This window comes from Phaethon aethereus (genome assembly GCF_964289735.1).
Source record: "Phaethon aethereus genome assembly, chromosome: 7".
In the NCBI taxonomy this organism is placed as follows: Eukaryota; Metazoa; Chordata; class Aves; order Phaethontiformes; family Phaethontidae; genus Phaethon; species Phaethon aethereus.
The window spans coordinates 32,090,954-32,118,665 of NC_138583.1; the positions used below are offsets into that span (position 1 = coordinate 32,090,954).

The following is a 27,712-nucleotide window of genomic DNA, read 5'->3' on the forward strand; positions in this document are numbered from 1 at the left end:
GAGCAGTTCCCAGCGGGCACATGCACTGCACCCGTGGGGCTGCCGGCTGCGTCCCATCCTACCCCTCTGTTTCCCCAGATCCTCCAGCTAACTCCAGCTGAGTCAAACAGCTCCCTGGGCAGAAATCCTAGGGCCTCGCCCCATGTCCTCCTTTCTGGGAAAGGAGCAGATCGTCCTCTGTGGGTTATGGACGCACCACCCCATCCTCCCCCATGCCTCCCCATGCACACTCCCTGCCCTCCTTTTCTTTCACATCCTAAAACCCCAGCTACAGCGATCCCCATGTCGGATCAACTACTGAACAGCAACATCTGGGGTCTCGAGGATGACCTGCGTCTCTCAAGGACAGTCAGGCTGGCTTGCTGGCATGGAGACAAAATCCTGCTGAAAGCTGATGGTGTTGAACTGGACCCTGACCAAATTTATAGCTACCCTATGGAAAAATTACACTGCTGGCGACTCCTCCTCGCAGACTTGTGGGCTGTACTACCTGCGTAACGCCCGGCACGGTCACCCAATGCACAGACAACACCAGGAGCTTCAGACAGAAGCAAACCTGATCTTCTCTGCTAATGGCCAAACCGTACACGCCTCTGCCAGCAAGGGAGGTCCCAGCGCTGCCTGGGGATTGCCCCACCATCACGCAGCCAAAGGGTTTCTGGCTTTTTTAAGTTCATGCCAGCAGCCAGGGCATAGCTGCTTTACAATTCAGGGAGATTTCCAGAGCAACAGTTAAGAGCCAACCTCACCTTCGGTTCTTTGGAAACCTCAATTTCTCTTCCTCCTTTGAGCCTGGATTGCGTGTGAGGGCTGGGGATTGCCCTGGCAGGGAATACAGCCCATTTTGTGCAGTGCTGCTGCACACGCATGGGAAGCCCGAAGCCCAAGGATCCCACAGCTGCCTGCTCCCTCTGTGCATGAGCTTTGGGAGCCACAGGTGTTTCTGGATGCCCAGCCACCCCAGGGTGTAGCCACCCTGCTTGGGCCACCAGCCAGCTGGAGCGCCGGCACCAGCCACACGCTGACCTGCAGCATTTGCGAAGACCAAATGTACAGCTGGAAACCCATACGCTGCGGAGCCCCTAGTTGAATCTTTATTATAATTATTTTTTTGAATGAAGCTCACCAGGACTATTTGCCTCACTTACATACACAGGCAGAAGTCTCTCCATTTAGCCGTGCTGCATGGTACGTAATAGAAGTGAAGCCTCCAGGGGTTCAGATCTCCAGGCTGAGGGCTGGGCAGTGAAAAGCAATGGATTTGCAAGACATACCTTTGGAGGGGGGAGGTCTGGCAGGCTCTTCTGAGGAGGGGACGAATGCAGTCCTGAGTCTCCATTGGTCAAGGAATTTCTCCGATCCAGCCCTGCAAGCCAGAAACACAATTATATCGATGGCCTGTGGCATTTCCCAGCGGGGCACTCACTACCCAGGGCTGTGCAGGAACAGCAAGGTGCTATTTCAGCAGGAAGCAGAGTGACAATTACAGGCAGTGCTGCAGGGCCAACATGTCATTTCAGGCCATACCCAGGAATGTGGCACTTGGGAGACCCTGAAGAAGAACTGGTCTCTAGTTTTTGGGCATGTTTTTCCTTCTGAAGGGAAAACTATGAAGCTAAGACCCACTGCTGAAACTTTGAAGGGTCCTGAAAAGCAGCATGGGCAGACACTACACAATATCTGGAAATCCATAGCACTTTGTTCCTTGCTAGATCAGTGGCTGCCCTCACCTCTGCTGCCCTTCCAGAAAACTGGAGCTAATGCCACACGGCTCCCAGAGTGAGCTGCAGAAGTTGCTGCCTAGCTGAGCTGCACAACGGCTTATCAGAGCCAGCCGAGAACAGTAATTGAATTGCTATTGAAGGAAGAGCTGCTCTTGAAGCAGCCCAGGCCAAACATGTGAAAGGGCATATGGCAGCAGAACTGCTCCAGGCGATCTGCATCTGCCTCTGGAAAGTCAGATTTTCCAAGCAGCTGAATGCAGAGTGATTCAGTAGCTGGAGGGTACGTCGAAGGCTCAGAAAACTTGTGTTCTTCCCCCATCACAGAACTCCTGGGTGGCCTCAAACAAGCGCCTGAATCCCACGACCTCCAAGACAGTGCAATGCAGCAATGCTCAGGAACAAGTGGGAGCAAGGCACCAAATGGCTGAAAAATTAAGGACTTTGAAGGCATTATACTGTGCAAGAGGGGATATCCCCTTTTACAGAGTGTCTCTTGCCAAATACTTTTAGGCTAAGGTATTCAGATATTGCAAGTCCAGTAAATTAAAAGCGAATTGGGTCCAAAATCTGCAGCGAGTTGATGCTCTGGATCCCTTTGTCACCTGCTGATGCTCCAGCTGCATTCCTCGGGCACAGGCAGAAACCACCACGGCGTCACGCAGTGCCCAGCAGCGGTTTAGCATTGCGCTCAGAAGACGCGGGCAGGAACTTTGCTGCATATTTCTGGGCTTTAAAAATAGAAGCTGGAAACCACATTACTTTGTTCATGTCTGGGGCTCAGAAGCCACGATGACAGCTCTGCCCTGCCAGGCTACAGTCAGCTCCTGGCCTGATAGTGCAAGAGCTCAAAAGACATTTCTTGTGACAAATTGCTCCCTGTGATGCAGGTCTTCTGGTCATCAGCACTGGTAAGTCACATGGCTCCATAGACACCAACTCCAAGCAGCTGTTTGCACCTCGCAAGTAGGATATCTTGTAAGGTTCCAGCAGAGTAAAGCAGGTGAGCCTATGACACAGGCCGATCATGGGGAGATCCACCTACCAAAATACCCCACGATTATGCTGCCAGAGTCATATCTACAGGCTGCTGTTGGAGATTGGCCTTTTCTGTAAAGGACCAAGGAGATCTCAGGCTGGACACCTTCCATCAACAGCTGCTGCTGAGGCCAATTCTGCTTTTGGAAACACCAGAAATAAGTTTAAGATTTCCTAAAGCCCCAGTGGGCTACTACCCAAGAGGGGATTATCTTCACACTCATGGTTGTCCACACAGGGAACTTTTTAGAGGCCTCTTTAGCAGAGAGAAATAAACAGGCCAACTCACATAATCCTGTGCCAGGCAGAACCTCCCATGCTCAGCTCCACAAAATAGAAATCATTGCAGCAGCAAAAACCACTGCCAAACCCTTCGCAAGTGGTGGCCATCTGTTCTCGACTCTCCAACAAACCTAGCAATCATTCCACTGAACCTCACCATGCCAGGAAAATGCTGTTTGGTTTCTGCACCAGCACTTGTTCCTCCTCCCACCAACCTTGGAGCATGGGACGGAGACCACAGCTTCTGTCCTCACCCTGCTGGAAACCTGCCCACCTCCATGGACACATGCCCATGTACTCCAGCTGAGGAGCGGAGCAGGATGCGATGGAGCTTTGATTTGCAGGCTCTGTATAGGAAGAACCACCCCTTTAACCTTCATCCTGACAACACCCCTGGAAGATGTTATGGGTTTTTCTGTTCTGAAGTTGCAGAGGGAAGCTATTGCTGTGCCCAGAATATGGGGACAAGCACCCAATGTATGCTTTCTGTACAGAGGGTCCACACCGCATGTGCTGTACATACCCCTTCCTTCTCCTGCTACACACGTCAGCACCACAAATCACAGACTATTTTCTTATTGGGGTGGGAGGGAAGGAGTATTTTTTTCCTGAACAAGCATTAACAATTTGCAGGTATCTTCTGATAAAGATGTCTCTCTAAAACCTGGAATTGGGAGAGAATTTAGAAGAGCAAAGGAAGAAAACAGACAAAAGCCTGCTAAAATTTGCATCTGTAGTAACTTACTTATCTGTGCTCTCTGTTCTTTGTAAAAGTGAATCAATCCTGGTATTTGGGCTAAGAGGACCACAGTGTGCACCACCAGGAGCCCTACACTGCATTGGTCCCACCTCACAGACTCCTGCACCTCGATCCCTTTGTGCTGACTTCTAGAAGGAGATGGCATTTGGCTCACTGAAAAGTCCCATGGACTTGCAGGGTAGAGACTTGATGTGTTTCTCAAGTAAACAAGATCAAGTAAATGATGGTGCATTCATCACTCACTGCAGTGAATTCAATTCCTGTGCCATGAAAAGGCATCTCAAAAGCAGGGTACCGTTCAGCTTAAATCCTTACTGATAGAAACAGAAGCAGTGAATGAAATATGGTTTTTGCACTTTTGGAGCTGATGTATTACCACTTCAGAAAGCATTTTCACCTATGCACTGCTAGAGCATACTGGAGCACAGCTATAGCAATGAAGAAATCCCACAGGGCATGAGAGGTCCCATTGACCACAAAAGTGTGGCCACCACATCCCACCAAAGGATTTCGGTGAAACAAAGCGCACAGAACAGCAGTGGATAAAGGGGGTCAAGGGAGATCCATAATGACTGGGGGAGGGAGATCCATAATGACTGGGGGATCCATATCATACCCCCTGGCACCAATGGGTACTAGGGCCCCCTCCGCCTGCTAAATCTGAACCTGCAGGTCCCACTTCTGACCAGGCAGGCACAGACCTCTCTGTGCAGTTACAGAGGCAGGATCAGGGCTGTACACCCAGCTGCAGCTATGGCTAAGATCCCATACATGCATCTCACTGACTTCAGCACTTCCAAATAACTCACAAGTTTTACTTGGAATAGGGAGGTTGTTGAAAACAAAGAGAGAAGCACCAAGTCCCACAGGGAGCAACTTGGTGGGTAAGGCTCATGGCCTCGATAGGGAACCAACTCTAAAAATAAATTGTCTGAAATTTGCCCCCGTGTTTCAGCCTGATGGATCACTGCAAGCCTTGTTTTATCACCCAAATGAGAACTTGTATAAAGAGATGTTTCTGTCGCTGCTTGGCTGCCGGGAGCCACCGGGAGGCTGCACAATCCTGTTATGGACCATTACAGCATCACCCAGAGGGCCTTGTTTGGAGATCGCATTGGGGCTGCACGCGTAATCTGGGAGGACATCCTGTCTTCAGGGGTATTTGAAGCTAACCTAAATTCAGCTGCAGGTATTTTGAAAAACAAAACAGCCAAAACCCCAAACACCACAAAACAATAAAACCAAAACAAACAACTCTGGAAACGGAGCTCTCCCAGCTACTGCAGGACCAGCATGTCAACAGCCGACTGCACTGATGTGACCTCTTGTCATCTATTTGGATCAGAAACTGTGGGGTAGGGTCAGCCTCTGACTACGCATGTATGAAGGAGATGTCTCTCAGTAATTATCTCACTCTACACAATTATCAAAAACAGCCTTTGTGATGAACTTCAAAGACCAGGGACATTTTTGCAGAATGACATTCTTTCCCATGTTACAAATTCAAAATCTGGAAATTCTAAATTGGAAATTAATATTTTATCTAGGTTTAATTTCCTGGCTTGTACACTGCAGAGCTCTTGCATCCCCCAGGAGATGAAGGTGTTCTGCCCGCACAGATGGCGAGGGTGCAGGCTGCACCTGGGAACTTGCCTCACAAGGTTGCGACAACGTAGACCCTCTGGGCTAGTACAGAGCAACACACTAAAGACGACAGATGCTTTCAAGGTCTCAAAGGGTGAAGTGATGTGTTTCGTGGCCAAAGGCAATATGAGGGCTTCCTTAAATATTTCAGGCACTGAAGCTGCAAGTCTTAGAAGGCAACATTTTTATCCCAAAATAACGCCCTCCAAAGTGCTACTTCCAGGAATAGTCTCACAGTGTTGGCAAGGACCATGATTTCCAAAGGCATGTAATGAAAATGGCAGTCCTTCCACACCATCAACTGCCTCGCTCCTCAGAGCTGCCAGAGGGGCCTCCACCAGTCCCAGTAAAGCAAGGCTGTAACCACGTGTACTTTCATTGCCCCGCTAGATATGAGGCAACCATTAATTTTCAGGTCTCTACCTTTGTCTTGTTTCTCCTGGTCACCCTGCTGTTTGTGGATGGTCACTTTGTTCATATAAATATATTCCTCATCGCCACCTGCAACCAAAGGGAAAAGTGAACTCTTTACCCACCCACTGCTTTCACGTTGCTAAGTTTTTCCACAAAGACAGATGTAAAAAGTGTCTCTGCTGAGCACATTTTGAGGAGAGCATACTGGTTGAGGCAATGTGCGGAAAAAAACCCAAGCAATAATAAAAAGCAGAAAAAGTAAATGCTTTATAGTCAGGAAATTCCATAAGTTAAAATTTCTACTTAAACATTAACTTGGCCAAACAGTACATCCTGTGTATCTTACAAAGTGGATTAAATAAACTTAAGGTTTAATAAGGAAAACAGAAAGTATCATGAATCTTGGGAATCCTTTGCTTGTAAAGCTGGACACATAACTATACTAATTTTACATAAACAATTAGAGGTCACCGAAAAAGTAATCTCTGTTTCATTTTCTCCTTCTAATTTTCATGTCTCCCCTTCCCACCAGCTTCCAAGAAAAAGTTGCTTCAAGAATCCTTAGCAGTTCCCACAATGGGCCCACCACCCCATCCTCGGTTTTCCTTTTCCGTACCGCTGGACTTGGTGTAGGCCCGCAGAAGGTCGGAGAGGAAGCTCTTCTTCACGACGGCAGTGCTGCTCAAGTTCTCCTTGTCCAGTATCCTCAGAAAATCTTCAAGTTCTGTGAGCAGCTGCTCGAGAGCTACGACAGCAAGAGAGACAACTGTTGGCAAAACAGTTGGGTAGCATTTCAAAAGAGGATGTACATTAATTCTGAATTTTCCAAGATCCTCTGCATTTTTCTGCCCAGGAATAATCCATATTTAGTTTTCCAGCTTGAACTCTCCCTCTAGTTTTGAAAAGAAAGTGGGTTCAAAAACCAAGACTCAAACTTCTGTTCGTACACCAGTAAAACCCTATGTAAATACCTAGTCTTCTTCCTACAAGACTTTTTGCTCAAGGTGGGAAAAGCCTGGAGGGATTTTGAGCCTTAGGGCTGAGGTTACACAAAACCAGCAAGAGCTTGATGCTTGAATCTTGAGTCCCAGCAAACATAATTCAAACCATCATCTGGATCTACCAAAGACTCTGCTTTCTGGTTCCTCTTTCCAAGCCTCCCCCTTAATTTTTCTATCTGTAATGATTTATGTGTATGTCCCCAAAAAAGAAAAAAAAAAAAAGGCATGTACATAATTCATAATTCAGTAACTTCTCAAGCAGTCTTGCTCGGGTAGTGACCACAGAAATCATTGCATCACATGGAACTGAAGACCCAAGACTGAGCAGCATCTCGGAGACTCTCAGGAAAACCTGCCGTACCAAAGACACCCCCGCATACACCAAACATGCGACTCGGACACACTGCTCCCCAGCCCTGATGGCTCAGCCAGGTTAGTAGGTTTGTTTTCCTTCTGAGGAGGTGCTACTCAGCTCTGCCACCCACAAATCACTTCTCTGACTGGGCTCATGCTGAAGCAACAGGCGTTTAACTGCTTGCTTGTGTTCACGCTGAAGTTTATCGTGGGCTAATTAGCAGCAGTGGCAGGAGCCCGTTCCAGGGAGGAAATAACAGAGTATTATGTGGAGAGGGGAAGTGCCGCACAAGAATGACAGCGTGTGGGAAAAGCACAGAAAACCCAGCCCGGCTATTCCTCCCCTTGGGAGACTCCCCTGCTACCCCACTCTGCTCCCTGACGCTAGAAAGCTGCAGGGGAGATGGGCAGCAAAATTTGGGTTTGCCACCGCCAGGCTGTGAACCGGGCTGTGACTCCTCAGCACACCACCAAGGAATGTGACGCATGGATAATTTAACTGGGGCAATGCTCCATTTCCTTTACTTACAGCATTTCCATGCTGTGTGTTCCCAAGGTACCCCTGTGAGTCACAGTGCACACCAATGGACTAGAAAAGTGTTAATGTTTTGGTTTCATAGTGCAAAACATCTGAAGCGTATCTAGTTTAAGTGCCACTGCCTCCAAGGTCACAACAAACACTTGTGTAAGGCCAGGAGAGAGCCATCACCTTCTTAGTCCCCCATCTTTAGCCACCAGGCAACCCTTCCTCAGATGAATACATGTTAGAATATTGATAAATAAAGCATAAATTACACTGTAGAGGTTTATGTTGCTAGCCATTAATTGAAAAACATACTACTGTTCTCAAACTGTATTAATCTTCACTTGCTTGACTGTAGAACAGTCTAATGATTCCAGATCAATCAATAACGGCTCCATTGGAGACTACCAACTGGTAGTTCTTCACACTTCGTTTTATACCCTCTACACCCAATTCGTTCTCTTCTGGTCTGATATAGAACCCACAGGGAATGGACAATGCCTATATCATACTGTGTTAACTTGAATATTTTTGCTAGCTGCTGGCTTGCCCAGCTATAAGCCACTGCAATCCAAAGAAAGCAAGAATCACTTCAAGAAATAACAACATTTTTCATAAACTGTAAAGAAACAGGGAGTATTTGGTGACAACAATATTAGGTGTCACTAATACCATTTAATAATGAACTGTGAGCATTTGGTATCAAACACACCCAAACCAGCTTCTCTCAAGCTCAAGGACCCTACTTTTTCTAAGTTTAAGGAAACTCCACCTGTGTAAATCACAGCCTTGCTATACTTGCTCATCTGCTTAGGTGTCCCACTTCAGAAACTTAAATTGAGATCAGCTCCTTTTGGTCAGGCCTAAATGTATGTTCTTCTTCATTCATCCTAGTGGACAGGATAGTTATGTGTTGAGGATGGCATCAGACGAAACACAGCACAAAAAAACAGCTAATTTGAAACTTCAGAAGTGGGTCAGCTCCCAACAGCGGGTCAGCTCCCAACAGCTGCCCTCATGGAAGTCACAATACCACATTTGCAGGGATGTGGGTATAATTCCCATTCCCTCCTCCACCCCCATGACTGCAGAAAATGACTTTATTCTTCTCTCGGGCATCCACAGTGAGCACACGCACAGGGCCGAGCTCTTATGAATAGCGCAGCCCATACAGTAGGTTACATTTTCCAGCCCACCAAAGCTGAATTCAGGCTTCTAGTGACTCAAAGGAACTCATTTAGGATGTGATCCTGGGGCCAGAGATCAGTGGAAAGACTCTGTCAGACTTCAATGGGTTCAGACTTCAGGGACTCAAGAGATTCATTTTGCTCTTCTTCAGAAAAAAGCAGCATATAAACCATCTGCTTCTATGCAACTATCTCTTTGATCTCAGCTGGACATTCCCAATCCAAACCTGATACCTGCAAAAACAAACCGCCAGTGAAATGAATGTGACCATTCATTCTCTCATATCAGAAGGAGAACAAGCTAATACTTATCACTGATGAATGTGAGAAGTAAGAATTAATACAATGGAAGTCTGTAAGATCTTCTATGCAAGCAACAATTGCAGCAGGTCCCAGCAGGTGAATAGGACTAAGAACAGTTGAGAGCCCATGTATGTCAAACCATCTCAGGATTTTGAATGCTGGAAACCACTGCTTGATCTCTCCTAAAGACCTATCACGCTCTGGTGATGATATATTGAACATGCTCATGGCAAAACTGGGTTGGTGGTTATCCAAAGCTGCCTGAAACAAATGGCTCTACCTCCAAGCTGCATTGTTTTGCTCTCCTTACCTTAGCAGTTTAGAAATGAGAGCACGTAAAGGAATGATTCCTGTAGCTAGGCTTGCTCTCCTCCACGATAGTTAGAGGTGCAAGGAACTCATTTACAAAATCAAATGGCTGTGAGCAGCAGCATGAGAGATTAGAAGCAGACAGAAGGCCGAGGCACAAGGCAGTGCAATTCTCAGAGATGCTTTTGAGAAACCTCCTTCCACAGCTGCATTACTCTTCTGAACTCATATAGCACTTCTTCATAAACCCCCAACTACAATGTGACTCAAGCAATCTTTCTGGCACCATCTCAAGTACTTCCATAACACTTGCAAAAATTCAGCCTAGTTCATGGAAAACTAGGAGATTACCTCTAAGGTTAAGACTGGCCCAGAACGATTAGAAGACTTAGCCAAGGTCACTGTGAATACCTCTACCAAATCTGGTCCTCCCAAGCCCCAGGATATAACCTACTCCTTAGAAAGGATGGCCACACATATGGGGTACCATTAGATACTGCAGCACAGCTCAGATCATGTCACTAGATAAAAATCATAAGGATTTTGCAACATGTGATGGAAAGTAGTGTAGGATCATCATAGTCAATAGGAAACTTGGCTGATTTGCATCTACAAGTGGATGATCATCACTGAAAGGACTGAACTTAAAGTGTATAGAAATATCACATCTTTACTGATGTAACAAGGACTTACAGGGGGTTACAACCACAACTACCAGCTCCTCTTGCATGCACTTAAGAGGAGGATGAGAGAGGTTCTCCCTCCTTTTACTTCAAGACAATGCAACCCTTTTTACAGAAACTCCTGGGCACTCCTCTGACCAGGGTAGACTCTGTTTGAAGGTTGCACCTTTGATTGCAGCAATAAGCAAAGCCTTGCTTGAAACGTGACTGATCTTTTTCAACGGCAATTCAGTGGCAGCAGGACAGCACTGAAAAGGGGTTCTTTTGGCAGCAGTCTGCAGCCTTTCTTTGCAGACAGAGAGTCTCTTGCATTGCAGCAGTGTCTATCCTAGTTCATGTGAAGCTAGAGCCAAAAATGCAGCAGCCTGCAAAGCCCCCATTGAGGAAGCACATTCCTCGCAAAAGAGCTGCCAATTTTGCCTGACACCAAGGTCACTGAAAGGTAAATGACCATTAAACTAGATTATGAAAGTCATTCCTACCAATAACCACTGATCTTTGTCATTTTGCTACAATAACAACCTATGTCTACATCTAATTCATGTCTTGGCCTTATGAGGAAATGGAAAGACAGGCTTAGAATGAACTTTCATTCAAGTGTTTTAGTAACCACTGGGCAAGATTATATTAGAGCATTTAATCTAAATTCAATTATTTGTTTTATCAAGGTAGAGGGGCCCCAGCCACTGGACAAAGAACTGTATAAGATACATACTAAAACCCACTCTTTTGTCTTCTGAGATGAGAGGTGAAAGATAAGGAGTATCACTTGCTAACAGGAAACTAAGGCATAGAGGGGTCAAGCGATTTGTCCAAGGATACAGGGGTATTCTCCAGCAGATCAGGTATACAATCCAGTTTTCCTGTGTCCCAGACTGCAAGCTCTCACTCCCAAACCAACCTTCCCTGGACCCTGAAGCACTGGCAGATTTCCCACCCTCCTGCCCAAAGCAGGAGCTGGGTTTGGTACTTTTGGCTTTACCCCTGCTGCAAAGGGGCTGAGCAAAGTTCCTGGCAAACAGCATGGATTCAGGCACCCAGTAAATACCTGCAGTCTGTGGCATGCCAAGCTTTTTACTTCAAAAGCCTTGGAAAGTCCAGAGATAGTGAAACGGATAACAGCGCTCTGATTCATGCAAGTGTCAGAGGCGACGGGAGCGGAGCAGCTCCCCAAGGGCACCTTGAGGTACCTGCGCATCCCCAGAGAGCTTCCTCCATGCAGGACACCCCACGGCAGCGTTTCGGCACCTATTTGCCCCTGACCAGCCCCAGCCAGCAGCACCAGGATTCCCCAGGGGCTTCTTTGGCAGAAAGCGGTGCCTTTCGTGCCCTGGTTTCTTTTTCCCTTTGCTGCATAAAATCAATAGTGCAGCTGCCGAGCGCGCAGAGAGCGCCGGCGGGTACAGAGACGGCATTCAGGCGCTGAATAGCGGGTGCTGTCAGCGGAGCAGGAGGACCCAGCCCAGGCCTCCTCGGCTCTAATTTGGAGCCTTACAGTAATAGTCAGCCTTTGCAAGAGGGAAAAGTCACCCACCGTGACAGCTAGAGAAGGCCATTCTCCCCAGCTGTGAGGAAAGGCAGATGTGTGGATGGTGACAGCTGTAACAGCTGGATGACCCCCAACACAGGGCCACCTTCCAAAATAGCAAAGCGGATCTCTTTCTCAGGCAAATCGACCCTCTTCATCCTGTCGGCTTCAGGGTCTTGCAGAGCAGCAGTGAAGAGAAGGGTGCAGCAACGCATAGGCCCTTCTGCAGCAGTTACGACTCCTCTGCCCCGCTTGGGGAGCTGCTGGCTTCAGCGCATGTGGGCAACGTAACACAAGGAGGAACATGTGGCGAATGGCTCCCCGAAATACAGCACCAGGAATAAATAACATCTCTGCTGAGCCCCAGAAGGCTGCTCCTCTGAAGCACGTCCCCACCGCACTGAAACCCCACCAGCATTCACCCAGGGTGATGAGCAGAAAAACACAGACAAGTGTGGGGCTATAGTTTACCAGCTTGGTTTTGATGATCAGAATACTTCCCACACTTGCACCTGCAATGACTGGCCAGCCTTCCCTCTTCTAGTTTTTCATGGGAAAAGAATCAAAAGCCCAACCCAGTGCTGGCCAGTTGAAACTCCTCCATTTTTTCCACAGAAGAGTATTTCATAAATATTTGTAGAAGAAAAGAAGTCTCCACACAGCAAAGTGAGAAGTGCTGTGTTTATCAAAGGGGAAACAAACACAAAACACCAAGCTTCCAGCAAACAGTGAACTTTCTCAGTATAGAGTCACTGCTAGATTAAGCAAAATTCACAAAACTGACGCAAGCTAAAATTCCTCAGAATAAGAAAACTGTAAAATTGGAGAACTACTATCATAGTTTCCCCATTAAGCCAGACTAGTGCCAGACAGTTATGACCACTGTCACAAAAGCTGTCTGATTTGCAGATATACTGAGTGCTCACGAGACAAGAAAAAAACCCCACCCAGACTGCTTCTATTGATGTACCTAAAATCCAGTACCGCCTGGCTTCACACTCACGTTGGGAGCATTAGGGTCCTCTTTGTTGCACAGTATGAATCATGGAAGGAGAGAGGCAAACAATGTGTCTCGTCGGCTGTGGGCTGTGAACTGCGCAGATGAACCCAAGCAGCTCTGCGTGGGCTGCTCCGAAGTTCGAACAAGACTCGTATTGAGAAGCAGCAGCTCTAACCTAGGAACTCTGAACTTTAACGAAACGGCAGCAGAAAGTGCACACAAAGCTTTTTTTCAGTTAGCTGAGCAAACAACAGACTTCTTTTCCCTCCACTAGAAGGTGGGAAACAGCATCCAAGAAAAATTAAGAAAAAAGAAGGAAGAGAAAAGAGAAGCAAACCATGAAAATTACTGTCATAAGGATTTTTACTGAGCAGTCTGGTATTTAGTGCCATATTGCTTTATTATATGCAATAGAGGGTCTATGCATGAAACTTCAGGGCAATAGAGTGACGTCTTTCTTTGCAAAGGGTCTCAGTATTTCCATGACAGCACAACTGGTGAGTCACTGGACGTCTCACACTGGCAAACAAATTTGTTGGATGACATCTGAAGGAAGCCAGCATCTCTCCCCTTCGTAGCATGCCATATTAGCGGAGAGCCCAAACTCAGAAGATCCCCAAAGCTTTACTAGGCTACGGACTGCAGGTCTGTATGCAGGTGCTTAGCAATGTACGCAGCATCAGCAAGCGGGGACGTAGCACAAAGTGCCACGGAAAACCGTGCTGGGACCCAGGGTTGATTGGACTGTCACCCTGAGAAGTGCTGCATCCTCAGCATGCAGGGGACCAGGTCACATATGACTTGCGCAACACGGTAACTGCTGCTGGGGCAGAACGGAGCTGGGAAGACATCAGGGAAGCAGCTAAAGAAACATCAACGCAGTAGCCAAGAGCGTAAGTAAGGATCAAACCAAATCAAGGTAACCATCAACTAGAAAAATCTGGCCCAAGTCAGGCAGGCAGGATGTTAAAGAGGGTCTTCTTTCTAAGGTAAATATCCCCAAGAGCAGGCCCGAGTGAGCTGCCTTCCTAGCGAGGAGAAAACAATCCCAACAAAGCAGGAATCGTGTTTGCTGCCCAGTGTTGAACCCTACAGTGGCGAGACAGAGACATGATTTCCTCTAAAGCTGCCACCATTGATTGCCTTCTCTCCCCACAGTCCCTTCTTCTGTTTTACCCCTTATTCCTTCAGTTTTTTGCCAAGATTGGGTTTGGGTTTTTTTCCCAGTCTTGCAAAGTTTTGTTCTCCTTTCCATCCCTCGGTCTTCAGAAGGCTGCACGGCTGACTTCACTGGGGGGGTGGGTGACCACCTGACCTGCAATTTAAAGTACATCTGCTGTTTGCCACCTAATGCAATGCATAGCTATATTCAGGAAGGGGCTACTGAGAGGCGTTTGATCAAACAGAACAGCTGTTTTCAGGAAAAAGAAACACGCAAAAATACTAAAACTACATGACACAAACCCGTGGGGCTCTACAGCACAAATCCAGCGCAAGGAGGCATCCTGCAGCCGCCTGCTCAGCCCAGCTGCGTTCTCCTCTGCCTTTATGTGGTCTTTGCTCCGCAACGGTGGCAACACGTGTTCCTGCACCTCAGCTCAGGTCCTTGCCAATGCTCCTGAGTTAAGCAGCAGGGTTGTAGTCAAAACACTGTGGCAGACTTTGCATCATCATTTTTCATCACTCTGCATGGCTACCTCTAGAGGAAAGACCATTTCCATCCCTCTCTGCATTACAGAATAGCAGTCGAATAGTGGGTACACTGCTGTCCTACTGCCTGTCAGAGCCTGTGGCCACAGGACCCCTCTTTGCCATTAGAAAAAGGAAGCCTGGGATACCACATTCCCAAAACAGTGACTGGGAAAATGCAAGATCCTAATGAGATCTATCACAACTATCTATCATAACTATCACAATGATGGTGAATGACAGCCCTGGAACAACACCCCACAGTTTGTACCACTTCAATACAAATAAAGGAGGTTAACGGCCAAAAATATTTGGAGATGGATTTCTTTCTTGCAGGCAAGACACAAATTAAAGGAAGCTGCCAGATACACAGAGGGTTGTGTAAGTTTTTTTAAGAAAGCACATGCACACACGCACGCACACACCCTCTGAAGGCCTCATATCAAAGCATTTTCCCACCATTCTCTGTTGATTTAATGGCATCATTTCTCCAACAAACAATAGAAACATAACAGAAGGGGAAAGCAATTATGTTTGAGAGAGCAAAAGCAAGAGCTCTGGGGTCAGAAAGAAAGACAGACACACAGTCCTGGAGTGCCATTTCCTCTGCAGCAGGGGCTCTTTGAGCCATGCCGGCCGCAACAGCCCGGGCTGGGCCTCTGCTCCTACAGCTGAAAAGCGGAATGACTACATAAGGCTATGGAACTAGCGCAGGGGAAAAACAGGTTTTAGAAGTACCCTGAAGTATATCAGGGTAGGCTGGCGGAGCCCACAGCACCATCGTTATTGACTGCTAGATTTCTTTCTTAACAATCTTGCTCAATCCTTTGTCCAAACATTGCATGCCATCCTTGGCCATCCTCTTCAGGGTCACCTTGGAGCCTAATCGTCGGGAAGGAGCATGCAGCTGATGCACCGAGCAGCACTGATGCAGCAACGTGCAAACCAGAGATTTTTCTCTGGAATCTCAGTATATGATCAGCAGCAGACAAATTTGTTCCCCAAAAAACCCAAACATGCCCCCCGCCCCCCTGACATCACCAAGGACCAAAGCTCATCCCCTTCCTGACATCAGGATTCAAAGTAAACCAACATCTACTAAACTTCAGTTCAGGGTTAAGAGGTGTGGAAAGAGAAGGCTTAGGAGTGACTAGGAAGTACTTCAGAGGTCAAACTACAAACCCTGTCCTGCCATGAGTCACTAGTGCTCAGTGAGTACCTCCCAGCAGGGCTCCAGCACCTGCCACCACAAGAGGCCACAGCTCCCACTCACCCTCCCACATGCATGGGGAGGGCACAGATGCCAGAAGGTGACCTGAGGACAGAGCTGGATGTCCCTGCTTTTACATTCAAGAAATGCCACCTTTATTCCTCTCCCACACCTCTGACACAATGTTCCACCGCAGGGTGGAAGAGCAGCCTCCCAGGGGCAGGCAGCTCCCCTGTTTGCTAAGGATAACCAAAGCAGCTGGGCACCAGATGAGCTGTTTTGAGACACATGCACCCTGTGGGGAAACACCAATGTTGTCCTAACACTGCAGAGACGCTCCAGAGAAACAGAGGCTCTGCCCTGCTTCACACCCCAAACATTGCTTTCATTACTCAACAGGTTTTCAAATGCGGTTCAACTTTTTTAGTACCATTTGGCATCTGTGTTATTAATCCCCATGTTGCCCAAGAAACTGCCAAATATGTTTTCTTAGTAGAGCCTCTCTGTCCAATACTCATAAAACCAAGTTTCGGCTGCCTTGGGGAAAACAAGTGTCACTCACAGGGAAGAGCTTCAGAACAGAGCCTTTCCCAAGCCACCAAAATTTACGCAATGGCTGCATGCACATGACTCTTCCAACACAGGTCCCATTCAACGTGTGAAAAAACCACGTCCTGCTAAAACACAAGGGACAATACTTGAGGGCAAAATGGTGACACAATACTTATCCCAGTATGCTCCTGGCTTATGAGAAGTGACAGTAATATGCAAACCAATGTGGAACTAGTGAAGATAAAGGGTCAGGATGCCAGTGCCACCAGAGCTGCACATCACTGCACAAGGAGATAGAACACGAGCCCCCATTTGACTCCCTATGGATCCAAGCCCCACATGGTCTGATGGTCATATTCACAGAGCAGGGATGAGAGAAACCACGGACATTTACCTACTGAGATAAGCAACTTCTGCAGTGACCTTCCTAACAGATGGCTCTTGGTTTGACTCATGGTGATGGACCTGTCCCACTGCCCACAGCTGCCGTGCTACATGGGGGAATCTCTTACAAGGTACGGGAGGGGCAAGCACCAAAAGAGCTGCCAAGACTGAGAAATAAACCTTGGTTTACAATTAGGGTCACAGGAGATGCCACCACCAGATGCCACCACCTGCACCCTGGGCTTGAGTCTCATCACCAAGCAGCAGCAAGTCAAACTCATGATGATGCACAGGTGGGAAGAGGAGGCTCAGGACAAGACAGCCGGATCGCACCTCTGCCTTCTTCCCCAGCAGGGCCCCGCAGGAGCCCAGGGCAGCTGAGGCAGCGGACAACCAGGACGAAGACCAGCGTTTCTTTTTTATCATGTGAATTGGAAAACTTTCCCTTTTCTATCCTGACTGTGAGGCATGGGAAATGAAAGACAGCTCTCAAACTAGCAAAACAACCATTTACCGGATAAAAAAGATTTTCTTACTTTGTCTGTCTTGTACTTTGTTTACATGAATGAGAGCCAGTTACCCAGACTGGGAACAATACTCTGAATTAAATCTCTGAAAGCCATTACATAAATATGCTGAAGGTATCACTAATCCTATCACAGATTTAAGAGTTAGATCATTATTTTCATTTACCATTTCAGCAGAAAATCTGTGACAAGAAACTGCTGATGAATGAGTTCAAGCCATTCGAGCAAATTCAGCTTCCTTGAGCTTTTCTAAACTCATTTTACTCTTTCGTCTCCCTCTTAGCAGACTTTGGAGACATCCTTGTAGCTTGGCTATAATTCACCCAGCCCAGCATGTCTCTTTTCTCAGCATTACATGCTAGTGAACACTTATGTCACCCTCAGTAACAGAGGATCCCTTCCCACCCAGCTAATTGAGGCAGCAGTGGTTTGGGATCAGCAGCTCGTGCCTGGCTCCCTGCGGTTAGTGCAGGCCACACCGTCCTCGCTCAAAACCACACTGCCTTGTTTTCTATCCAAAAGGTGAACATAACAGAGCATTGGCACTAATAAATTAATAGCATTTAATGAAAGTAATAACTTGAAAGAGCGCTCTATTTACTTACTGCTAAGCGCAGCCTGGCTAGTCCACCGCTCTGCCTCCAGCACTGGAAGTAATTCAATCGAGGACACGATTAGCATCTTGCAAGCCGGAACTGCCCTCGAGAGAGTCTTCTAGTACTCACAGGCATAAAGGGACACACATCCTCACAACTGCTGGCTAGCTGGTAAGGAACAGCCAGCCGCAGCCAACCCAGTCTTCCAGTCTTGCAGAGAAGTTACCAAAAAACCGCTGGCCGTTCAACTTGCCGGCAGCCCAGAGAAAAAGGCAGCAGAGACATCGGAGCAGCACATTTTGGATATTGCTGAGGGAGGGATCGTAGGCTGCCGCTGCAGACATCCACTCCACCTTTTGACTTTCCTTTTACCAATTCTGCGCTTAAGCTCCAGCCCCAAAGGCGAAGCTGAGGCAGCCAGAGAGCACAAAGCCACAGAGCCTTTCCATCTTCTTGGGTTAGGAAAAACATGAGGATTGTTTCTGTTGTGGTTTGTTGCGATTTCATTTGTTTTATTGTTACCTGCTTGCCCGGGCTTTCTAAGAAGCAGACAGGCAGGTGAAGGAAAGACAAACGACTAGGAAAACACTCCCCATTTTTAGGGCTAGGCATATTTTGTTACAGAATTCACTGAAAACAATAACGTGGGGTTTTTTTGTTTTGTTTTTTTTGAGATAAAGTAAAAGTAATTTTGGTTTCACTCATCTGTTGCAGGGGGGAAAAAAAAAAAAGGAAGAGAAAAAAGAAGGGGTGGGATGAGGCTGGATCCCCAAAGACCAGGCAGTTGCCCTCTCACCCTTACCTCTGAGGTGGGGAGGTGGATTCAAATCCCTCCCTTGACTGAAAGCATTTGAATTAGTCTTCACTGGAGGCTGCTCCATCCACTTATGTTACTACAGAGAAAGAGCATGGGCTCTCCCACTCAGAGAGTCCCACCTCAAACAGCAACAGGGATGTAACCACCACACATCTCTTTCTGATCCACTGAAAAGCTTCTACTTATCATTGTGCTTAGTCCTTCATCACTTGACTAAACAAGTATCTTGTTTTGTTTGTCCCAAAACAAGATTTCTGTCCAGCAGTCACCCCAGGGCAGGCGTTTCTCTCACACTGGCACCGATGGGACTTCCCTGCCTACATGAAAACTACCCAAGGGGAAGTGTTTGGCCTGGTAGCCAGACGGAAAAGGCAGGGAGCAGCTATTAGCTCCATCTCAGCCTTCAGCAAGGACATGTATTACAGCTGCTGAACAGGTCGCACGCTACACAAAATGCAGACCAAAAAGCACAGGCACAAGAGCTGCCAAGCTCTGGAGACTGCTCCTCAGCTCCTCCATGGCAATCAAGAAATGCACAATCTAAATTTCCTCTCCATTTTGAATAACACCTGTCTGAAATTGCTAGGTGGGACATGCCAACTCATACTTCTACAAATTTCCCCTCCTGAGAGGCAAGGAAAGTGCAGGAAACCATTTGAGCTGAAGAAGAGAAACTGGATCTGTAGGAACCTCTCAGCAACAAAGTAATACATTGCACTTTCCCCACCCGTGGTCATCCATCCTCATCCAGAGTGCTTCAGAGGCAACACTCCAGCATGTTTAACCCCTGTCTTCTGTGTGCCTGTCTCAGAGTGTCACCTCAAAAGGGCATTTTAGGATGAGTGTTGCACATTGGTACAAAGCAGCAGAAGACAATCAGAAATCCCTGATGTAGAGCAAGACACCTTGGTGACGACCAGCAAGTCTACTGCTAGCTAGGTGTGGGAAGACGTAGTGGGGAATAGAGGAGGGAGCGGGAGGAAAGGTCAGTCAAGAAAAATACACGTGACAGCTTATATCCCTCAATGCTGCAGCATCTCCACCTCACCCTGGGCAGGCCAGCATGCTCACGCAGCGTGGCACCAGGTCCTGGAAACAGTGCCTTGGGCCAGCATGGTGCTCACCAGCTCTGCCTCTCTGCTAGCTTGGGCATCAGTGAGCCAAACTGCAGACTCACCTTGTGCAACACTTGATAAATTGGTCCTGCAAACCTGGGAAAGGCTGCTGTGCAGTGAAATCCTTCAGATATTTTTCAGAAATGTAGTTTCGTCAATATTCATCCTTCATCACAGGCAGCCTTTTAGGTCAAAGCACAGAACTTCAGTGGTGGGGCTTATACCCTAGGCTTCAGCAGATACACACCCAGCACTGACCGATGCCCAGGCTGTCTTCACCAAGACATGTTTTTCCTCTTAACACACCTCACTGCATCTGGACCTCTGCTTCCCACCTCAGCCATCTCGCTTTTCAATTTTTCTGCCCTACTTCAGGTGGCTGCAGGAACTTGCCCTCCTGGCTGACACAAGGCACGCTACCTTTCTCGCATGAGTCAGCAGCCAGCAACAGGAGAGCCGTTCTTTGTAACTGAAAGGAATTAAGCAATCTTGAAGCAGGGGAGTGTTTTGGACTAGCTAGCTGATTGACAGCAGGAACGCTTCAGAAAAGGCTGCATTATGAGAAGCAAACTTCAAAAGGAAAAGTGACAAGGCCAGAGTGTTTGTGGTGCCTGAGGAAGTCATTAGAATTTAAAAAGGACACAGATTGGACAAGTACACTAAGCTAAGAAAGATGAACTGCTGCCAAAGTTTCCTCAGCTTTCCCAGTGCTCCCTAGCCCATATTAGAAACGCAGTTTCGTGAATATACGTGTCTTAAAACATTTTTACAGAAAACCCTTGCAATTACTGAAAACATGAGAAAGATGCCATCATCAAAAACTAAATGACTCCTGCTCCCATTTCTCTTTTCCACTTACTAATAGCTGTCTTGCTTTCATCATTCCCAAAACGGGAGAGCGTTTCTGCAAACCCCTCAGAGACAAGACATTGCTTAGAAGACTGCTTTTGTATATGGCACAATTTATCTTCCCACATCACAGGGTTTTTTTTTTTTTTTTTTTTGAAGCAAAGGCTTCAAAGGCTTCCAGGGCCCACGAGCAGACATGTTTGCTCTGCCAGTGAGTGACCTGCCAGGTCAGAAGTGCTACTCCAGCTGGAGAGGTGTGATGTTAGAGATCAAACTGAATGCAAACTCAGTGGTTTCCAGTCACCAAGTATCATTGCTAAATTTCTCCTGCCTTGAGATCTCTGCTATGCCACAGGAGGTTTTGAACTGGAGATTCAAACAAACGTAAGGCTGCAACAGCAAAACCATAGCTGAAACCAGCAGAAACATTTGTTCTGGTTTTCCTGAGCAAGCTGAAGCAGCTCACAACAAATTCAACATTTAGCCCCTTCCACCAGAAGGTTTTGACACTTCTGGGAGAGCAAGAGCCAAAGCTAGAGGTCTGCAATAAAATCCAAGGCCAAAAGATTTGCAGCTCTGGAGTGAACCCAAAGCTGGTGTTCCACCAGGGCCATTTCTTCCCACCATCTCTTCCCTACCTGAAGGCATTAATGCCCATTTTCTTGACCCTTTCCCCTACAGTAGAGTCTTTTGCTCAATGCTTCATATCCAGACAGTGACAGAGACAACTGAGTCAACAGCCCTCCAAAGGCAAACAGGGCTCATGTTGTCTCACCAGGTGCAGGTGAGATGTGGTGAGTCAGGCTGGATGAATGTGCTTGAGCAGCAGCACCTGGCACCATTCCCTCCAGACTGCCCCACTCCCAGCTCAGTGGGTCACTGTGGTTAAGGTGCTCACATTGCTTATCTGTCAAGTGTTAAAAAAAAAAAAAAATTTGCTGGAAGTTTGGCAAGCTTAAACAGGCTTCCAGTAACACTCTGAGGAAGCTCACAGGATGTCATAACACAAAGTATTTACTGAAAATTGTCTCGGCATTCAAATGCTCCTTGTGAATTTAGTTCAAGCTGTGTTGGATACCATCTGCTTCAGACTTGTGGATCCAACTGTAATCTCAAAGGATGGAAGTTTTTACCCTATGTCACTTATCCCCATGGGTCTCACAGGGCCTCTCTTTCACAAGCTCCTGACACAGTTTTGAGGAAAAACAGAACAATCTTTGTACAAATGCAGCCACTCCTGAACAAGGACTCAACACAAGAAGGTATACTAAGGGTGCCAAATTTTAGGACACAGTGGCAGACTGGCAAGGCATCTTGCTACAGAAACCAAGATACCAGACCAAAATTTGCTCCAGGAGGTATCAGTGGTACCATCAGCCTGACCTAATATGCAAGCAGCCACCTAGGTATTTGGGCCATGAATCAAAGGCAGCTGGGACATTCTGCTCACCATGCTCACCTCCGTAGTCACTGGCTGGAAATGGGTGTTCCTTAGCTATGTCAGCTCAACAGGCCAGGCAGGTCTACCTGGACCTTTAGACTTGCATTGGAAGTTGGAAGGTTGGGCTTAGAATAAACTGGGTTATGTATAAAGAGGAGCATTTCCTTTGAGAGCACAGGAGATCTCATTATTGCTGTGCAGTCACCACAGATACCTACCTGAGCTGTATCTTCATCTGGTATAGATCTATACAGCCCCACCGAACCCTAGCAGAAGAGGTTTGATTAAAGCACAGAGGAGAAGGATGTCCTCTTATCACAAAACTCCAGTTTTATACAGGCACAAACAGATAGTGAAGGAATTTCCCAATTCATGTCAGATACAGACGTCCAGTTTTGGGGATCCCAAAACATCAGAGAAAAACCAAGATGAAAGTGAAAAAAATGCAAACTGTTTTTCATTGAAATGGAAAACCACAAACCACTCCATGTTCAATGGGAAGCCAAAATTTTGGGATTTTGTTTGTTTTTAAGAATAGAAAGACAGAACCCACCACCCTTCAATAGCCAATAATCCCACTTGGCCACTGGGGCTCTCCTCTACAATGGGAGGGACTGAGGACCAAAACTGAGCTCAGATTGCACAGCACCACAGGCCAACTCCTCTATATGACAAACACCAGATCCTCTGGAGCGGCTCTTTCCCATTTTCTCCCATTTAAGTCATTCCCCTAGATATATATGCTACTACTGTTCCTTGAGGTGGGAGCCCCGCCAAGACAGAGGCAATGATCTGAGGCTCAGGCCTGGGGACCTGGGTTTCCTGGATCATCACCACAAAGACTGATTACAATCAGAAATACCAGCCATGACCTGAGAAATTTTTTCATGAAAGATATTTTTGTGCAGCTTCACTTAGAAAAAATAAAAATAAAACAGAAAAGTCCTGTTTTATTTGGGTCAGGATTTTCTGAAGAAAAAAAAACGTCCAGTAGAAAAACCTTCTACACCCTGTAAGTGCAAGAGGATACCAGGATCAGACTTTTTCATGCCAGTAGAGTTCCTCTGGGCCAGATTCATCACAACAGCTCCAACAACTTCATCCCAGAGTGGTACTACAAAGCCCTCATAGCTCCTGGTTAACCGCACTAGCAGGCTAGGTTTATGGCCCTTTATGCATTGGCCCAAAAGCCTAAAGCAGCTGGGAATTACCAATAAATTTGGCTTATGAACTCCAGTTGCATTACTGGTAATCCCTTACTCTCCCAGTGACAGGAGAAGCTTAGAAACTTTTTAAGTTCATCTCCCATAGAGGCAGTGGTCTCCTCCCCGGCAGAGGGGTTGGTGCTGGCCACGCCAGCCTGCATCCCAGTGCAGCATCCTGAAGGAAACCTGCTTTGGTGCACAGTGAGCGCTCCCGCCTGGGGATGGGAACCCCCAAACCAGCTTCTTCCTGCATGTCACAGCCCATCTCAGAAATTACATGCTGCTGCAAAGAAGCACTTCCATGGTCTCCTTTTTCTTATTACAGAGGAAAACCCCCACTGATGTCCTAACCTGCCCGCTTTCCTTCTCCTCTCCCACTGCTGACTGTGGTTCCAGCAAGCACATCCTACTGGGGTGAGACCCAGCAGTTTCTGTGAGGGGCCTACGCCATGCTGATATTTGGGTAAGGAAACAGCCACTGCATTCTCAGTCACCTTTCATAAGACCCTGCAGACAAGGAGTGTGCTCCAACCTCCCCTTCACGCTGCCCAAACCAGTATGAGCTGCTCCTGGTCCAACATAAAAGTCAAATCAGGATTTGGCCTTGTGGCAGAGGGATAGCCACAAGACTGAAAACGAGCGTTGAAAAACAAACAACCCCTGAACCAAGAGTCACAAGGCAACCCTAAACTTCTGTTTGAAAATATTTAGGCAGGATGTCTTGCTGAGCTGACACATCTGGTTTCCAGAAGGACTTCAGATAGGAGCTGCGCTGAACAAAAACTTTTCAGAATGCCCATGAAAAGAGGGAAACAGGGAGCCTGGGACACACTGCCACAGTCACGCAAAGGGAGGACTCGGGGCCTTGAGGAGCCCCAAGGGAGCCATCCCCATGGCTGTCCCCACTGTTAGATGTGGATGTAACCTGAAGCAAAGTCCTCTGGCCCTTCCATGTACCAAGTACAGTAGGTGGGTGATCTGAAGACTGTGTTAAATTCACCCCTTAATCCATGACTAATAAGCCCATCTTTTAGCAACTCAGAAAGGCAGACGTTTACAAAATGCTGTACTGTTGCGACTGGCCTATTTATGGCCCTGGTTCAACTGAAGAAGTCAAGTGTGTGGTTAACTCCATCTCTTGATGGCGCATCCTTGAGCACACAACTCGTTTTTAAGCAAGCCTGTGACAGGATCTGAGCCCAAGCTCAGGCTGAGGGAGGGATGTCTGCGCGGTAAAGCAGGCAGGAGCATGCCTGTGCTTTTCCAGCTGGCAGTCAGTTTAAAACCTCCCAAAACATCCCACCAGTAAGCAGGGAGGAGAGGAGCTCCAGAGATGTACACTGTGCTTGTTCCTAACACATTTCACCTTCCAGTACAAGCAAGAAGCAGGACTCAAATTTTCCATAGGACAAAAATACCTTTTCTTTCCCTCGCTACACTAGGATTGGCCTGGGAACACCAACCAGGCAAAAAAACTGGCTGGTACCTGTACCAACACAGCCCTCCCTGCATGCTTCCCACTCACAGGCATCCCTTTTGCAAAAAGGGGAGAGGCGTGTAAGCAGGATGCGTTTTATCTCTTGCTTTACCCAATAAAAAAATAGATCATATATTATGGCTGGTTTCCAGGTCCTCATTATTGTCCCAGTAGCATCAGCAAAGGCAAGAAGGCAAATACAGCACGTTCCCAAGGGACTTGGAAACACCCAGCCATTCCCAAAATAAGAGCAGCTTGGTGAGCCGCAGCTGGAGCGTGGCCGGGACCCCCTCCTCCCAGCACTCTGCTCTCCCAGGCAGCGCTGCAAGCCGCGGGTCAGGAGGTGCATTCCTCTGACAAAAACACTATGAGAAAAAAATGACCAAGCAGCAGCCCCGGCGCAGCCCCCCGCAGCAGCCACTGGAGCTGCTCTGGCCCACTTCACCTCTCTGATGGCATCGGGGCTGACGGACCCCCGGGAGACAGGCTGCTTCTCACCATGTCCCCGCAGAGTGCCTGGCACTGCCTGCAGCCGTTACGGGATGCCGCAGCGCCGGGAAATTGTGCTGAGATCCTGGCAGCATCAGGAAGAAGGGAGATCTATAGCAGCCCTCATGATAAAAATAAAATATTAAAAAAATAAAAAAACACCCTGAAATCAGCACAAAACCCGACAGCAATCAGCTCATTGCCATAGGAACAGGTTTAGTGTTATGGCAGCCAGACAACTGGGTCCTGTGGGCTAGTGTCCTCCTGGTAACCTTGGGAAAATCATCAGCTCTTAATTACAAATCTGGGGGAACATCGGATATTAGCATTTGTACTGCCACGTTACATCTTGGCTCTGGCTAAGGCTTCCCTTGGCTCCCAAGGTGCTGGAAGACAAACATGTATTTTCTTTTCATTTCAAGATAGCTGAAAGCCACTGCCCGAGCAGCAATGAGAACTGTATGCGATTAGGAATAAATGAACAAAACATTCTTAAACAAACAAACAGAAATCCCCTGGCCTCAAGTCCCCAACCAGGACCCTGGGGAGCTAAAGGGATGCAGTGGTGGTGGAAACCACTGGGCCTGCAAGCCCGAATCGATACCTGGCGCTCCACGGCAGCGCAGATCTGCTGCAGCAGCAGCCGCCGCCGCCTGCGGAACAGCCAGACAGGGCATGGGGCTTTGGTCTGCGTTTCGGTGTCTCAGCACGGCACACAGCCCCGACCAGACGGGACAGTGTGTCTTTACTGAGGAACTGCCAGTGTACCTTACAGAAATCTTCTTCCACCCTGAGGTACACCTGCTGAGGGACAGGCTCAGGCTTTCCAGGTGTTGCCTGCAAGACCACACAGCCTCACACCAGCTGCTGTACAACCCCCCGAGCTCAAGAAGCCCATGACATACTTGCTTTGTACTTCTTGCAAGTGTGCAGAGCGATTGTGCCTAGTCACAAGGCACGATGCAGACTTGCTGCTTTGAGGTCTGGCAGATTTGGGTTATATCCAGCTAGCAAGCCCTTTTTAAAAGTTGGCTAACGGCAGTGACTCTCTGGCCCGGGCAGCGCATCCCCCAGGTTGCACTTGCAGCTTGTGAAGGAGCCTTTTCCCTTTTTCACTCCACATTTCCTGCCCATTTCTTCAGCAGCAAACTCCCCTGTTCTCATAGTGTGGGTGGGATATACGGAGAGGAAAAGAGCAATCCCTCTCCACTGTACTTCTCCTCCTCCACCACCTCTACCTCCCGTCATACAGCAACAGGACCACAAGCCACTTCATCCTGCCCCTTCCAGGAAGAAGGAAGCTTGCAAATACAGCCCTTCTGCTAAAAAGCAGCTTTTCCAGGGAAAAGCACGGAAATAGATAACAGCAGCCGCAAGCGAGGCTGGACAGGCAGTTAGCACGAGATCAATGCAGCAGCGCAGAGGGAATGCCTCCCCGGGGCAAATGGCATCCCCAGGCAACTTTGCTCATTAAGAGGAGATCAGCTGCCAGAGCAGGCAGGGGAAAGGGACCCAGCAGAGTAACCCAAACCTCCCTGCTCTGATTTTGTTATTGTTAGGAGAAAAAAAGGACAGGAGGGAACACGACGAGGCTGCAAAACAACCAGCTAACCCTGAGGGCGCGGGGCCAGGCTTAGCTCTGCCCCCCTGTGCCATGGCTGCGTGCCCACTGCAGCAGGCTACCGCACTCCAAAGTGGCCCCGGGAGCAGCCCTGGTGCTCCTTCCCCCTTAGCATTGTACAGGTGAGGTCAAAGTTACATGGCTGCAGCTAATGCAAGGAGCAGCCGAAATGGTCAGAGCTACACAGGCAGCCTCCCCACCACTTTGGGTACTGCAGGGTGAATGCAACCAACCCTCTTATCCTGGCTGCAAGCATTGCAAATCTTCAAAGGCCTTCCCTGCACAAGTCTTCTTCCGTGCTGCTGTCCCTGCCTTGCGCTCATGTACAAGGTTTTTCAAGGAAAATGCAAGCAAATTTAGCTGATGAGTTTGATGCCTCGTCGGTGGTTTTCTTGAGCCTCCTATCGAACACCTCACAGCTGAAACCTGGCGATCCGTGCTGGCAGCCAAGCCCAAGGACAGGAAAGGAGTGTGGGGGAACCCGCCATCTCTGGCCAAGATCTTTTGTGCATCGGTTTCTCCTCCCGGCCTCTGCAGTGTTCCAGCCTTTCTGTTTTGTAAATACATATATGCAGCACCAGATGACTCAGCCTGCTGCTTCCCCTCAGGATTTACAGCCGTGATACGGGCAGTGGTGCAGGGGAAGGTGGAGGGAGCGGTTTTACACCATGTGAAAACAATGTCATTTGTTTTGCTGGGCAGACTCTCACCCTCCGACAGAGCACTCCCACTGGAGAAGCAAAGCCAAGCACGGGAGCTGTGCAGCATCCGCCATGAGCGGCTGTGCAAGGCCCCTTGCAAGGTGCATCCTGCATAAAGCTACAGAAGACATGTGGGATCCTGCCCAACCAAGTCCTCCAGCAGCTTTCCTCCAGCACAGCTGTAGGTGTCAAAAACACTCACTCAAGATACCCTAATTTAAAATAAAACTAGTCTCTTCAGTTAAAAAGAAAGAATCAGTCATCCTGAAGACTTACTCCTTTTCCCTCTCTT

General features: G+C 47.9%; 1 protein-coding gene across 1 annotated transcript in view; it reads right to left on the reverse strand.

The window, feature by feature from the left end:
• Window positions 1-25,775, reverse strand: part of AFAP1L2 (actin filament associated protein 1 like 2) — a gene marked incomplete at both ends in the record, with an annotated part of 45,521 nt that extends 19,746 nt beyond the window's left edge. The window contains 4 exons of the mRNA XM_082002314.1: window positions 1,275-1,366; window positions 5,869-5,946; window positions 6,476-6,604; window positions 25,703-25,775. Of these exons, the coding sequence (XP_081858440.1) occupies window positions 1,275-1,366; window positions 5,869-5,946; window positions 6,476-6,604; window positions 25,703-25,775 (372 nt within the window). The remainder of the gene's footprint in view (window positions 1-1,274; window positions 1,367-5,868; window positions 5,947-6,475; window positions 6,605-25,702) is intronic.
• Window positions 25,776-27,712: the final 1,937 nt, after the last annotated feature.